This window comes from Quercus robur, chromosome 1 (genome assembly GCF_932294415.1).
Source record: "Quercus robur chromosome 1, dhQueRobu3.1, whole genome shotgun sequence".
NCBI classification, from domain to species: domain Eukaryota; kingdom Viridiplantae; phylum Streptophyta; class Magnoliopsida; order Fagales; family Fagaceae; genus Quercus; species Quercus robur.
The window spans coordinates 18868837-18885095 of NC_065534.1; the positions used below are offsets into that span (position 1 = coordinate 18868837).

The 16259-nt window shown below is 35.5% G+C and overlaps 2 protein-coding genes across 2 annotated transcripts; both read left to right on the top strand.

The window, feature by feature from the left end:
* The first annotated feature begins 1703 nt into the window (after positions 1–1703).
* On the top strand, positions 1704–7590 carry LOC126724193 (uncharacterized). The gene is made up of 14 exons (XM_050428599.1): positions 1704–2007; positions 2635–2732; positions 3361–3443; positions 3579–3705; positions 4409–4472; positions 4936–5033; positions 5138–5222; positions 5753–5876; positions 6309–6410; positions 6615–6679; positions 6872–6953; positions 7030–7109; positions 7224–7347; positions 7452–7590. Exons 1-13 carry the CDS (start codon positions 1784–1786, stop codon positions 7279–7281), a joined length of 1290 nt encoding a protein of 429 aa, XP_050284556.1. The 5' UTR covers positions 1704–1783; the 3' UTR covers positions 7282–7347; positions 7452–7590.
* Positions 7591–12388: 4798 nt separating this feature from the next.
* LOC126724198 (G-type lectin S-receptor-like serine/threonine-protein kinase LECRK2) lies at positions 12389–14874 on the top strand. The gene has a single exon (XM_050428628.1). The coding sequence runs from the start codon at positions 12402–12404 to the stop codon at positions 14826–14828; it is 2427 nt and encodes an 808-aa protein (XP_050284585.1). The 5' UTR covers positions 12389–12401; the 3' UTR covers positions 14829–14874.
* The last annotated feature ends 1385 nt before the right edge of the window (positions 14875–16259 follow it).

The window sequence follows — 16259 nt, forward strand, 5'->3', positions numbered from 1 at the left end:
GCTCGCAGTATGAAGAGTTGAAGACAAGATGCATGGACACAATCATAGCATGCATGTGTCCGTGAATCAAGAAAATATGTTTGTAGATGTTGTTTGTAGAGTTCATATTCTTCTTTAATCCTTTGTAAAAAGAAGATATGACTTCCAATTGTACAGTTTTATTAAGATTTAATAAAAACAATACAGTTTTCCCCCCAAAAATTGTTGTGTTCTTTCTTCATTTTAATTTCTACACTACTGCCTCACACATACCATGTTGCTGTAGGAGGCAAAATTTTAAGCCAATCATAAAATGCCACATCAAAATTTAGTGACAAAATTTAAATTAATATGTAATTAAATTAGATAAATTAAGTGTTGACATGTGTCATTTAAGATTATATTTATCATAATTAAATAGAGATAAATATCTTGATGATAATTATTCTAGTTAAATAGAGATAAATATCTCAATTAAATTGGAATGATAATAGTCAATCATTTATTAAAATAAATAAATAAAAATAGAGATAATTATCTATAAGGAAGTCAATCTCAAGTGGGACTTATTTTTTGAAACCACTATAAATAGAGGGCATATCTCCTCTCATTTACAGACAATTTTTCTAAGACGTCGAAACTTTGGAAAAATTCTGCTTCAAGAAGCCTCCATAAACTTCAACAAATCTCAAATCCTTGAAGCTCAATGGATCAAACTCTTCAACAAATCTCAAATCTCAAATCCTTGAAGCTCACGGATCAAACTCCTAGAGCCCTGAAGAACTTCAGCCTAAAAACCTTCACATTCAAAGACTTGAAGAATAATAAATATCTAATAAGCTCAAAGCTAGAGATTTGTTGTGGAGACCGTTCAATCCATCTTCCACCTAAAGTAAAGAAGATTTCTTGTTTGAGTCAAGTTCAATGAAGATAGAATAAGAGGGTATTCTTTTGTAAAAGAATTGAAATAGAGATTATACTTATTATTTATCAATACAAATTTATATTTGCAAATCATATTTCTTTTCAATTGTTTGATTTTCTGCAATTGAAAAATTTGTGTTTACAGTTGCCTCAAATTCCAGTTGGAAAATTTATTAGGTTTTTTAGTTGAAAAATGAAAAATTAATTTAGGTTTTTTTGGTGTGGAAGGAAAGATTATTCCTCTTGGTGCAGAAGAAAAGTCGAAGTAATGTATTCCTTGTCCAACAAAGAATAGGAAAAATGTCTTATCTACAAAAAATTTGATGTACTTGAATTGCATATCATAATTAAGCCGAAAGGTCCTAAGTTTCATTCCCACTATTATATCAATCCATAAAATTTCAAGTTGACTAATTTACATAGAGTGGAATAGTCTAACTAAATACTCGAATTCCACTTCCTTTTATATATATATATATATATATATATATTGAAAGAGAAACTCTGTTTCATGATAAACAATATACTTTTCATGGTAAAAAAATTATTAACTAAATTTGTTTGGATGAAATTGCAAACATTTTAAATTTGGACAATGACAATTGAAGTTGAACATTTGGGCTTGGTCTAGTCCGAAAATTTTCAAGTTTTTCTAGACACACAAACCACCATCCTCATATTGGGCTTGGCCTAGTCCGAAAATTATTCAAGTTCCAATCTTTTCGGTAAATTCTACATTCACAAGTATTAGGCCCATAGGAAGCCACGTCCCTAATATGGGACAGTGCCCTGTTATCACCAACGATAAACTGATAACAAGATAAGACTGTAACTATTACAAAAGTCTCAGGGAGAGAGAAGTAAGTTGGTTAATCCGTTAATGGTTATGGCTCGGGCTTTGTTGCATTTGAAGAGCACAATTGGGTTTGCATTGGCCTGTGCTAGTCAAGAAAGCCAAAGCCAATACAGGGTTCAACTCCCAGACAAGTCTAGGAATGCACGTGTTTTGGTGCTGGGAGGAACGGGTCGGGTCGGAGGATCCACTGCCACTGCTCTTTCCAACCTCTGCCCTGACCTCCAAATCATCATTGCTGGTCGTAACAGGTAAATAGATAACATCTTTTGTTGTTGTTATTATTGTTTTTTTTTTTTTTTTTTTTTTTTTTTTAATGTTGTTTTGGTTTTTTTTCAATTGGATAACGTTGGCCCAGTTGAGAATAACTGTTATTGGAGATTGGAGATCACAAGAACATGGGTTTTCTTCAAATTCACCACAAAAATAGTCCCAATAGGAGTCAGTGACAAATACTCAAGTAATTGTTTCTATAAATGATTTGTGAGTCTGTGACTGTCCAGGAACTGTGCACTTTTTATATCCTTAAGAATCTAAGTCCTAAATATGTTGGTTAAGAAAAGAGCTACTGCTACTATTAGAGTTAGTAGTCTATTACCAAAAGAAATCCCACAACTCTAAATGTTTATGTAACTTGACACTAATCTTTACATAAATGTTTAAGAGTACTAAATGTAAATCATTTTCCTTGAAGTTGGAATGGCTAATTTCACCTAATTTCAGTCAGTAGCATCTTTCTTGTCTGGTGGTCTTATGGGTAATTTAAGGATTTAATGGCTATCCCTTTTTCTGTTATGCACATTGAGTCGCAATATTCTTGCCGTACTTTCATTTGCATGATTGAGTTGTAAAATTGTCTAAATTGGGTCCTGTGATAGGGAGAAGGGTGCTTCTATGGTGGCTACACTTGGGGGGAGGTCTGAGTTTGCTGAAGTCAACATTGACAATGTGAAAAGCCTGGAAGCAGCTTTAAGGGGTATGTTACAGTGGTAAACTATACCAAACGTAAAACACTTTAATGTATTATATCCAATTCCATTAAATTTCCCGGTTTTTTGAATGTTGTACAATCACATGCATACTGCATGTAGATCTTCGGTGATTTTAAGTTTGACATAGCAGGGATTGTTCATGAAGTTTTTGAATTGCTTTCTTATTTGAAAAGTATTTTCCATATGCTATTTTGTAGTGCATATGTAACCTATTTTGTTCATATTTTGATATCTTTTACCTGAGGTAAGCAAATTGCCCTTATACTATACACCAAATCAATTACTGTCATGTGGTTTCTTACACCTACAATTTACATGACTTTATATTTTACATCCTGCACTTTATCTAATTAAGATTACAGTAATTAATCTGTCAGAAGTTATACTAAGATTAGTTCCTTGGTCCTTTTACATAGTCTCTATAGAGATTTTTCCATAAGCCGTACAGATCTAGAAAGAGTAAATGCAATAATATTATCTGCTGGGTACCTGGTTTTGAGGTTTTGTTCCTCCCCCCCGCCCCCACTCTCTGTGATTTATATTTGATGTTCTGTGACATCCTTCAAGTATCTTGTTAGTATTAAGGCTTAAACTCTGCCAGTTTCTTAGCAGATGTGGATCTTGTAGTTCATACTGCTGGTCCTTTCCAACAGGCAGAGAAATGCACTGTTCTGGAAGCTGCCATACATACCAAGGTGAGAAAAAGGTAACTACTACGTTTGTAAATCTAACCTGTTCTTAAGCTTGTATCTTTGTAAGTGATACTGCACACCACCCCGTAGATAATACATATTACATTATCTCAGATAGTGTTTTCAATCTTTCCTTAGACAGCTTATATCGATGTTTGTGATGACACAACCTATGCATGGCGTGCTAAATCCTTCAAGACTAGAGCAGTAGCTGCAAATATTCCAGCTATTACAACAGCCGGAATTTACCCAGGAGTGAGCAATGGTGCTGTCATATTCATTCTTTTGATGTAGTCAATAGTTTTCATTGTGCATACATTCTGGGAAAAAAAATTGAACAAGATAAGAACTATTAGTATTTTTTTACATAAAGTGATTAACATAATTATGATCTCATATATAATGCTCCAGGGCCTTTAGTCTTAAACATGGTTGCAGGGCATTGTTTTAAACAATCATCTAGGCCCTGTGTCCCACAATTTGGATCAGCAGTTAGTAGCTTATGTTGAAGTCATGGCTCCCAATGACTATGCCAAGTATAAGAGAACTCATATCAATATATATGTTAAAGGTATAACTCAACTAATTAAGATCAGCATCTCTCAATTTATGAGCATCTCTCAAATTTTTAGACAATTTCAAGTTGGTGAGCTTTGGAAAATTAAGATGAGTTTTATGTTAAAGGCATAACTCAACTAATTGAGCTCAATAACTCCTCATCTAGTTCATTGGGATGCCTATCTGGGTTATTGAACAAAAGGGTTCATAATGCAGTACTGTGTCACTGTCAACCTTACATGAACCCTTCCCTTTCATTTGGACTTTTGGCTACCTATCCCATAGCACAGAGTACATTCTAATGGTACACATAAGCATAGATGTTAGGCCAGATTAAGCATTGTGTGAAAGATGAAAACTCATATGCCCTGCATGCCAAACACTAACTCTTCCCACCATTATTATGACAGTGATGGCAGCAGAGCTAGTTCGCGCTTCAAGAAGTGAAAGCAAGGGTGAGCCAGAGAGGCTACGGTAACAACTCCTCACTACTTTACCACTACTATTTGATTTGAAGCACGATAATTGTTTCTTTTTCTGATTTTTTCCCTAAGTAGTAGTTCATAATCATTAATATGTTGGAAAAATGGTGGAAAATGTACATGTGGCCAACCCTAAGGATCCACGGAGCTGACCCCAGTTGAGTTGGGATTAAGGCTTAGTTGAGTTAGGCTGTGTTTCTGTTAGATACTTAGATTTTCAACCCTAGTATTCTCATTGATCAACTCAATATCCTCATCCCATTTTTATTTACTAATGCATGTTCCAAAGAAAAAATTAGAAGAAATAGATTGAAATTCAAGCACAACATGAAATGCATACATCGATTCTTGTTTGCTTTACAATTACATTACATGTCCAAGAAACTTAAATATCTTTAATTTCTTTTTTTCCCATGCAAGTTTTGGCAGCTCACATGCAAATATGCTTGTCTCAGATTCTACTATTACACAGCAGGCAGTGGTGGTGCAGGTCCAACTATATTAGCTACTAGCTTTTTACTTCTTGGAGAGGAAGTGGTTGCATATAATAAAGGTCCATTTCAGCAGCTGTTTATACAAATGAATTATTCCTTTTCTCTCTAGTGATTTAGCATTTTGCATATGATGCCTAACTATAATAGTCAACTATTCAATCAGGAGAAACGATCAAACTGAAGCCTTATAGTGGAATGCTCAACATTGACTTTGGAAAAGGAATTGGAAAGAGAGATGTTTACCTTTTGTAAGTTCCATTAGAAGAAAAAAAGGCGATTATAAAGCAGTGAATTTTCATGCATAATGAGAGAGTTTCATCCAGAATGTCCATCAAAGTTATATTTCTGGCTGTAGCAATTTAATGAAGAAAATAGAGACAAAGCTAATCGATAAATACATTAATACAGCCTCTCAATGAATCCATCCCAAAAGCTGTCCTAAAAGTAATCTAATAGCCCCTAGATTTTAATATTTTATAGGCTAGCTAAATGTAAAGAGTTACCAAATATAGCTTCCAACAAGGTGGAGCACAGCAGAATTAGTAAATTGCATAAATCATTTGTAATTGGCATTTCCTTGCTTCATCAAATCAACTTTCAATAATATGAGCTTGGCCCTGTTTTTAATTTTTTGTGGTTTACAATTTTACGTAGCTAATGCTGCTTTGGTGGAATCAGTTGCTCTGTGTACCTGTTCAATGCAAACACTTGAAGCTTCTTTCTCTCCAATAACAGTTCTGATCAATGGAACCCTTTTTTTCCTTTTTATTCTTCCCAGGAATTTGCCTGAAGTAAGAAGTGCTCGTGAGGTTCTAGGAGTACCAACTGTTAGTGCTCGATTTGGAACTGCACCGTTCTTCTGGAATTGGGCAATGGAAGCAATGACAAGTCTTCTTCCAGCGGTATGCTCTTACATTACTAAGAGTTTTTTTTCACTCTCTACACAAGTTAAATTGGTGATATTAATCTAGGATTCTTCATTTATTATTTATATCGTGGTTGTAAAATCATCATAAAATCAACCTCTTTCAGCCATCACTGTCAATAACTTGGCCCTCAGAGTGTATAATAATTATATAAAAAGATAATTTAGTTTCTAATAATTGACTATGAAGTTCTATGGGAAGTTAATATGCAGTAAATGATAAAAATATTTTTTGTATCATGATTTGTACTATGCTATAAAATTTGTTTCAAATGAATCACACAAAGGACCTGAACAAGGTTCTAAGCATTAAGAGGCATATGTCACACTCATTTGATTAACCACCAATCATGGTGACTACCTTGCTTTTGGCTCTATTTAATAAGCCTATGTAATTTGAGTGTTGCAGGAGTTTTTGAGAGACAGAAGCAAAGTCCAAGAATTAGTTCAACTATTTGACCCTGTAGTCCGATCGGTTGATAAGGTCGCTGGAGAGCGTGTTTCAATGAGGGTGAGATACTAAAATGAATGAAAAAATCATACTAGCTGATACTTTATAATTACTTTACACTTTAAAATTCTTTTATAATTTCAAAAGAAGGTGGTGGAAATCTCTTCAATTTATTATAATACATTTAGCCATTTAACCTGTTCATCATTACTTATAATTTTCCACATTTTTTGCTTGTTTCATTTTGCCGGGGTCTGAAAACAGGTTGATTTGGAATGTTCTGATGGGCGCAATACAGTTGGTATATTCAGTCATAGGAGACTCTCTGTGTAAGATTTAGCTTTCCAGGGATTTTATTGTGATCAATGGAAACCCTGCTTAATTTTGCTATTTAGATTAACTTTCAAATTCTAGATTTCCATTGCTTTATAGAAGCTGTTAGTTTTGTAAACAAATTTGAAGTAATGTAACTGGAGTCTGTGTAAGTTAGATATCATAACTCTAGAGTTCATGTCGTTCAGATCTGTGGGAGCTTCTACAGCTGCATTTGCTATAGCTGTTCTTGAGGGAAGTACACAGCCTGGAGTTTGGTTTCCTGAAGAGGTTTGTAAAATAAATCATTTAGATGTCAAAAGGTTACATTTATATTTTTTAAACCTTGTATGCAATACTCTTACAGCCAGAGGGAATTGCAATTGAGGCAAGGGAAATTCTTCTCAAACGTGCTGCACAAGGAACAATCAATTTTGTAATGAACAAGTAAAAGAAATTCTGATCCAGAAATTTAACTTTTCCACTTATTTATCTTTTTTCCTAGAATTCCTGATAGTTTTGACTAATCTGTCTTTTTATTTTTATCTTCTCTCTCAAAAGGCCATCATGGATGGTTGAGACAGACCCTAAAGAGCTTGGATTGGGAATATATGTATGAGAGTGCAGAAATTGAGGTCAAATTATAGTTCAAGTTCTTTTTCAGCTTCACTGGCTAATACTGCAGGTAAAGGAATAGGGGTTGCTGTTGCTTTTTTTTTTTTGGTGCTTAGTCTGGAATCAAGTGAATTTTGAGTTTCTAATCTGTAAGTTTCATCTTCTGAATTTCAGGAGCTAGAAGTTAAAAGATTTTTATTGAGAGCATTGCCGATTTTGTAGGTTGTGAATCATTAAACCAATGATGTAATTCTTGTAATTGAGAATTAATTGTAGCATAAAAAGTATTTAATTGTTTAATCTAAATTTTAAAGTATTCTTAGTAATAACTGAAAAAAAAAAAAAATGCTGAAGCAATCTAAGATCCACCTAAAAACTAATAAACACTCGATGTTAGACTCAGCACATGGCCGCATAACTACACTCAAATTTTCCAATCCAATCTGTAGGGGTAAAGTCCCCAGACCAAACAATGGGCCTTGGGTCCCATATAGAATTCAACCACGTCCGAGGAGAAAGTGTGGGCGCCAAAAGGGCTCTCGGCCCAATTCTTATAGGCCCAAACTTGTTTAAAAGGCAGTCCGAGGAGGAATGTCTCCTCGGACGTGCCAAATATAGCTCAAGCATGCATCCTACCAACAATAAAGAATCACTCCAACGAGTATTAGTAGCAGGGATGAGTCCCATAAGCCCGGGAGAGGGAAGAGAGTATAGGATGTTAAGGGAGAGACTACAGCTGCCACATTAAATGCAGGGCAGCCACTTTTCTGGCCGCATTAATGTGGAGAGGACAGGCGAATAGTGTTACCTTGGCCACTACAACTCACAGAAAGATAGGGGAGATGTTCGATGGGACGGGCACTTAAGTGAAGGTCCAGATGATCAATAAGTGTAAGGTTCTGATGACTTCAAGAGGGCTATATAAGAGAAGGGAATCCCCATGAAGAAGGGACCGAAAAAAAAAGAGGAACGAAGAGCAGAAGAAAGAGAGAAAGATCATAGCCTTTGATTAGGAACAGAGGTGCACCAATACGTCTCCTCAGACTGAATATCCAGTGGATATGAAGGAGATATTCTTATGTTCAATTGTTGTAAGGCCCAAAGTTAATTGACACTCACTTCGTTAGGGCCTAGTTCTGTAACCCGCTCTCTACAAATTTATTGTCTAGGACTCCTTGGGCCAGAACCACCTACCAGTTGGGCCTGGGCCCCAAATCGAGGCCCTACACAATCAATTTTACACGATTTGGAATATCACATGTATTGAAAGGAAGAAAAAGATAATATGACTAAATTTATTTATATATATTCAAGTGAAAAAAATACGGGTCAAATCCAAACCATAAAAGAATGGATTAGAGTATAGATTTGATAATTCGTTTAAGATGACTAGTTTCTGACCTGAACCTAGTTGGATTGAATCCAAACCCAATTGATGAGATCCGTTTTTAGGTTTAAGTGTGTGTTGTGAGGCTTGACAAAACCAGCTAGATTGGAGGTGTGGGCTAAGTTTCCATACTTGACACGGGAGGTCTTTTCACTCCAATATGACTCATTTATTGCTACCTCTATATCGGTCTTCCCTTGGTTCATGTTTCACGCCATGACTAAAAGTTATGGCTGATATTTCATTCAATATGGTAAAAGTCTGCAGTCTGCACAGAACATCATGAATATGAGAATTAGGTTCGTTGTCATTGCCAATAATATCATTGTTGCTCTGAAGCTTCAATATGGGTATGCGATGTGTTTAATTTACAATCACACAAACACATCAAACGCCGCAAAGCCGTACATAAAATAAGCAAAAACCAGCTACCAAACTCACACATCAACTCTTGAAAATTTGACTTGAAATTTTTAAATGATGTTAAAAATTAAAAAAACCCTTGAAAATTTAAGATATGATAAAATAAGATTAACTTAATTAATTATTATATAAATAAATAATTTGAAATACATAATAAGTAACTTGTCATATCTTAGGGTATTTGCATGAATACGTAAGAATAGAGATGATTATTAGTTGAAGTATCTGTGTTTTTTAGCATCACACAAACGAGCCAAACTTTTCTGAGTATTGAATGTTTAAGCTCGGCTTGTCTTGGCTTGACTTGATTTAAGCTCGTTAAAAAGTTCAAAAACACGAGCTCAGCTTGGCTTGGCTTGATTCATTAGTCAAGTCGAGTTGATCTTAATATCAGGCTTAAACTCAAACCAATATCAAGCTCTTGAGATCGAGATCTAGTATAAGTACATTATTAAGCTCATACTAATTAAGTATATTATCAAATCTATTTGGTTTGGAAGAGTAGTCCTGACACTCAATTAATTAAAAGCTTAATAAGATATGAGTTAATTGTTCAAGCCCATGTCAAACATATTACAAAGCACAAAAATGATAAACCAACTTAAGTTTAGTTTATCTTTTATCGAGCCTTATTGTTTCATGAGTTTGTTCTTGAACAATATTTTTGCTTAGGCTCGGTTTGTTTATTAAACAAGCCTAAACTTATGCTTGGTTTGTTTATAAACAAACAAACATGAACGAGTTTTTTTTTTATCAAATCAAATCCGAGCTTTTTATGAACGATTTGGTTCATTGACAGCCCTAAGCATTATTGCTGTACATAACCTTTACAAAGACAAGCACATGACAATTGAAATACTTTCCATTTAAGTGGTTAAGGAGTTGCGGGTGACTAATAAATTTAGTAACATAAAATTTTTCATAATTTAAATAAAAAAATTTATGACTTGATTTATTGGGATTGAAAAATAATAAAAATGGAATCAAAATGATTGGTTAATATAATATTGCTCTACTCATGACTTAACACTTTAATTCACACAAAAAAAAAAAAAACCTTACATCATTATACCACTTTAACAAGTTACAATTTTTTTTGTTACTTTAGCATTGCTAGGCTATAACTTTTATCAAATTTTCAAGTAATAAAAATAAAAGCCTAGCGTGTGTGTGTGTTTTTTTAAAAGACTGGGTAATTGTCTTACATTGTTTAAGATAGTGTGTAGTGTATAGAATAATTTGCTTCACACTCCCTTAATGGCCTGTTTGGAAGTTTAGAGAGGGAGGAGAGTAGAGGGGAGTAGAGGGGAGGAGAGTAGTGGGGAGAAGAGTAGAGGGGAATGGTTCCCCTCCACTTTGTTTGGATGTTTTTAAAATTAGTAAGGGGGAAGGGAATAATTAGCCATTCTCCTTATTTGGATGTTTTAAAAATTAGGATGGAGAGGAGAGGAAATGATTAAAATAGACAAATTTACCCTATTTGAAAATAGACTTGCAACATTGATCTATTATGTAAGGGACAAATAATGCCACGCAAAGACCTTTCTCTCTCCTACAGCTTGTAGGAGAGAGAAAGTTTTCTCTCTCCCTCTGTAGGAGTTTTTTCTCTTGGTTTGGTACAAGTTTCTGTCCCTCTGTCTATACGGGTTCCTTCTTTGAGTCTTTGTAGCCCACAAAATCTGTTTAAAACTCCTTAGCATCATGAATCTTGCAATCACTGGGGGCTTTCAACATTTTCAACGTACAGATAAGGAAGATGAAGTTGCGGCTTCAACCTTGCGACCGGACCTGGGTTTCAAATCTATGGTTTGTCCGTTTCTCATCAAGGTAAGTCCATTTTTCTGGAGGATAGGTTCAGATCTAAAATCTGTAGATAGGGGAATAAAGGTCCTCCAACTTATGTTCAGATCTGGTGTTCATTTGAAATGGCTTCCCTTCTTTTGCTTTATCTGTGTTTTTGTGGGTCTTGGTGAGAAGAATCGTTTGGGGTTCCAAGGTAAGTCCGGCCGTCTTTGGCTTTTTGGGGATTGGATCAGAGAATATTGTGGTTGTGTGAGGGTTTTTGTGAAACATGGAGTTGCTTGCAGAAGTGGACTGGCGGAGGAAGGAAAGGATGATGGCGCCGGTGTACGGTGTCTGGTGAGTCTAGCGAGTAGGGGTACGGAGCGAGCGAGGCACTCAGTTGCTTTGTCAAATCGCACATGCTCCAACAACATGAACCGGCGGCAAGGCAGCAAGTCAGGTGTGCTGTCTGGTCCGCCCCTGCCCAACGCCCTCTCCAGACGTGCTCTCTCGTGTTTCCCAAGGGTCCTCCGTGCAGAAGTCAAAGCTGCGGTTTTGGGCTTATTTTTGTTTCCCTCTGAGGCCCAAAAATCTCCCTGCCATTTACCCATAAATGCTCCCTCTCCCTGTTATGAGCCCACCAATACCCCTTTAGAAAGGGTTGCTAGAGCCCAAGGAAAGAAGCCCCAAAATTGTAATATGCAAGCACAAGAATTTAGATGGGCTCTTGGGTTCATGGGGTTTGGGGGTGCATAGTTTGTTTGTTTTCTCCCAGCTGTATTGTTGGCTTTCACTGATGTATCTCTCTCATTTGAATGAATAGTTCATCTTTTTATCAAAAAAAAAAAAAAAAACATTGATCTATTATTAATTTAGAAAGGGTAAATTGGGAAACAAAAAAAAAACTCCACCTATATATAATTTGCAACATTATTCATGAACAGAAGCCGATTACTCCCTGAAACTGATGAAAAAAATAAAAAAAGAAAAACCCAGAAAACGCAGACTTGTAAATGCAGACGTCAAATCCAAACCCCACCTATATATAATTTGAAGTGGACTCAGCGATGCCGCTTCTTTGAAGGGACAATGTGACTTTGACAAAGAAAAGAAAAGAGCACTGCAACTGCCGATCAGTAATTCTTAAGAAAAGAAAAGAGCAAAATTTCATCATACTTTGAGAATACCTAATTTACGACAATAACTTCAAATTAAGTCATGACCGACCTGGATGATCTGTAAGCATTTTCCACGACGAAAATAAAGCAAACCTCGGTGTCATACTGTCATATATTGTTGAACTACTCTAGATTGAAAAATGAAAGGAAGACTTGGACTTTTTTTATTTTTATTTTTTTATATGAGAATCAGGAAGACTTGTACTAAAGACTTTGAAAAGTATCAGTCAAAAAAAAAAAAAAAAGACTTTGAAAAGTAGTTTATTTCTCGTGTCATACTCATAGGCTATAAAACGTGTCTAGTCCAGTTATTGGTTGCATTGCAATTTGCATGAATCTAGTATCATATTATTCATGGCTTTCGTTCATCCTCACCCTTTTGTTTTCTTACTAATTCTGCTACCAATCTCTGCTGTTGCACAAAACGATGCTGATTATGTTAACGTTGGCGACTCTCTCACTGCAACTGATGAGAACAACACTTCATGGCTATCGCCTTCTGGTGATTTTGCCTTCGGATTTAGCCCACTGGACCAAAAGGATCTCTTCCTTCTTTCCATTTGGTTTGCTAAAATACCAGAAAAAACCGTAGTTTGGAATGCTAGACTAGATAATCCTGTACCCAGGGGATCAAAAGTGGAGCTAATCACTGATCGTGGGCTAGTTCTTACTGGCCCTCAAAACGATGTGTTGTGGACAACTAATTCCACTGGCACTTTCTTTGGTTTCATGAACAATACAGGCAACTTTGTGCTTGAAGATAGTAACTACAATAAGTTATGGGAGAGCTTCAAGAATCCCAGCGACACGATGTTACCTGCACAAATTATGGAAAGGGGAGGGGTGCTTTCTTCTCGACAATCAGAGACCAACTTTTCCAAAGGCAGGTTCCAGCTACAATTGGGTGATAATGGGAATCTTGTTCTCCAAACAATTAACTTGCCCACTGACAATCCTAATGAAGCTTATTATGAAAGTCAGACCACTGCTGGCGATAATGGTACATTGAGTCCTGGTAAAGAACTCGTCTTCAATGAGTCAGGCTACATGTACATTATGAAAGATGATAACCAAAGAGTTGCTCTGAGACCGGCAAGGGTAGAATCAACTTCTGATTTATATTTTAGAGCAACTCTCAACTTTGATGGAGTTTTCACCCAATATTCTCACCCAAGGACTTCCAATGCCAGTGGAAGTTGGAATCCGATCTGGTCTGTGCCGGATAACATTTGTGTTGCCAGTAATGCAAAAATAGGTAGTGGCACTTGTGGTTTTAATAGTATATGCACCCTAAAGCCAGATCGAAGGCCGATGTGTACATGCCCCAAGGGATACTCCTTTCTCGATCCAAATGACCCATATGGCACCTGCAAACCCGACTTCATACAAGGCTGTGAAGAAGATGAGCTAAGTCCTGTAAAAGATCTTTATTCTTTTGAAGTGCTAACAAATACAGATTGGCCATTCTCAGACTATGCATACATGAAGCCTTATACTGAAGATCAATGCAGAAAGTCTTGCATGGAAGATTGTATGTGTGCTGTTGCCATTTTCAGATTAGGTGATAGCTGTTGGAAGAAGAAGCTGCCTCTCTCAAATGGGCAAGTCGACAGCAGCCTTAATGGTGCGAAGGCTTTTATCAAAATCAGAAACAATAATTCCATCACATTTCCAGATGATCGATTGCCAAATCCAAAACCAGAAAATAAGAATCAGAATAATTTGATCCTCATGTGGTCAATGCTTCTCGGTGGTTCTGTGTTTGTTAACATTATTTTAATTGCGGCAATTTGTCTGGGTGTTTTCTTCATTTATCATAAGAGGCTCAAAAGACCTATACTAAATGTTGATGCTGTGGAGATGAATTTGCGATGTTTTACTTACAAAGAACTTGTAGAAGCTACAGATGGGTTCAAAGAAGAACTGGGAAGGGGAGCTTTCGGCATTGTTTACAAAGGAGCAATTCAAATGAGTTCTAATGTCCTTGTGGCAGTCAAGAAGTTAGATAGTTTGTTTCAAGAAAATAGTGATAAAGAGTTCAAAACTGAAGTGACTGTGATTGGTCAAACACATCACAAGAACCTAGTTCGACTGCTTGGGTTTTGTGATGAGGGGTTACACCGATTATTGGTATATGAGTTCTTGAGCAATGGTACTTTGGCAAGTTTTCTTTATCGAGACTCGAAACCCAGTTGGAATCTAAGAGTACAAATTGCAGTTGGGATTGCCAGAGGACTCTTGTACTTACATGAAGAGTGCAGCACCCAGATTATCCATTGTGATATAAAGCCTCAAAATATACTTCTTGATGACTATTACAATGCTCGAATTTCTGACTTTGGATTGGCAAAACGTTTGATATTGAACCAAAGCAAGACTCATACTAACATTAGAGGAACAAAAGGATATGTTGCACCTGAATGGTTTAGGAACATGCCGATCACAACCAAAGTGGATGTTTATAGCTATGGTGTCATGCTACTAGAGATAATTTGCAGTCGAAGAAGCGTAAATTTGGAGACAATTGGGGAACAACAAGCAATTTTGACTGACTGGGCTTATGATTGCTATCAAGAAGGAAGGCTAGATTCTCTTGTTGAATATGATGTGGAAGCATTGGATGACAGAAGGAAGCTTGTGAGGTTTGTGATGGTTGCCATTTGGTGTATTCAAGAAGACCCATTTCTTAGACCTACCATGAGGAGGGCTACACAGATGCTTGAGGGTGTTGTTGAAGTACCGGTTCCACCAAGCCCTTATCCTTATAGTAAGACTAGTTAATCAATTATTTATCACTTCGTACTGGAAGATCTTTTCAGTCACTTTGTAAACTTGACTTCTTGTTTGTAGTTATATTTGTTTTCATAGTAATAATAATTGTTTTCAATAATTGTTACAATCGCTTTGTCTGAATATATTCCAAATAATTTTCTGTGTGCTTGGCAAAAACTTGGTTCGGAGGATCAAAACTCAATGCATTGATGTTAAAAAATACAGTAAAAAAAAAAAAAATTCATTCAAAGAAAGAGGAGAAACTGTAGAGACACAAAAATTTGTCGCTTGTTGATGTGGCAAATTGTTAGTGGTATATTAGTGGTGTGCTCAGGGAAAACTAGTAAAAATTTGTCAATTCAACTGATGTGGAATATATATATTGTATTTAGTATTACTTAAGAAGAGTGAGACTCATTGAATTGGTGATTGCAAAATTTTGCATTCCTAGTTTTCTATGCCAAAATCTCTTTTAAAGATTTTTTCAATGACAAATTTTAGTTACAAAATTGGTTGTAGTCTAAAAATCCGTTTGGTTGGAAGGGAGGAAAAGTGGGACGATAGAAAATATTGGGAGGATAGAAAAGTGGGAGGACATAAATGATTTTAATTTCTTTCCTTTTTGTTTAATTGGGAGTGAAAAAGTGGATGGATGGAAAAAAAATGAATTTGTATAAATTTACTTACATATCCTTGTTAAAAAATGATACCCAATTAAAACAAAAAAGTGACAAACAAGCAACCAAAAAAAAAAAAAAAAAAAAAAAAAACAACGAAGCAATTACCCAAATTTATTAGAAAATAAAAATCATGTTAAGAAAAAAATCGCGTCTAGTTAAACAAAAAAAGAAGAACAAAAACAAAACAAATTATTGTCACCCCACACCCTAGGAAATCAAAAGAAAAAAAGGGAAGAGGCAAAGTGTCCCCCCAAAAGAAGAAGAAGAAGAGCCAACGTTTGCTCAAAAAGTGCCAATGTTGCCCATGAAATCAAAAGAGAGAGAGAGAGAGAGAGAGAAGAAAAAAAAAAAAAAGCCAACGTTGCCCAGGAAAGCAGTTGGGGTATTTTTTTTTTCTTCCATCTTTCCTAAAATCCACTCTACCAAACACACCCTAAAGTTACAAATTTACTTAATATCTTTTTATTTGAGGCAACTTTTGATAAATCCACCGTTGGATTACATTTTCTTCTTATATCCTCTATACTTATAAAATTTAAAAAAAATTAAAGATCAATAACTATACTATCAATAAATTGTTTAAATTGTAAATTTTTGTAGGTTAAAATTATGCATAAAATATAATCTTATAAATTATATAGTAAATAATATCCGATTGTATAAAATTTGAAATATGTATTAAGAGCGTAAAGAACATACAATCCAACAGTTAGATTTTTGAAATATGTAGTAATATTGATGATACTGAGTAAGATTGTAA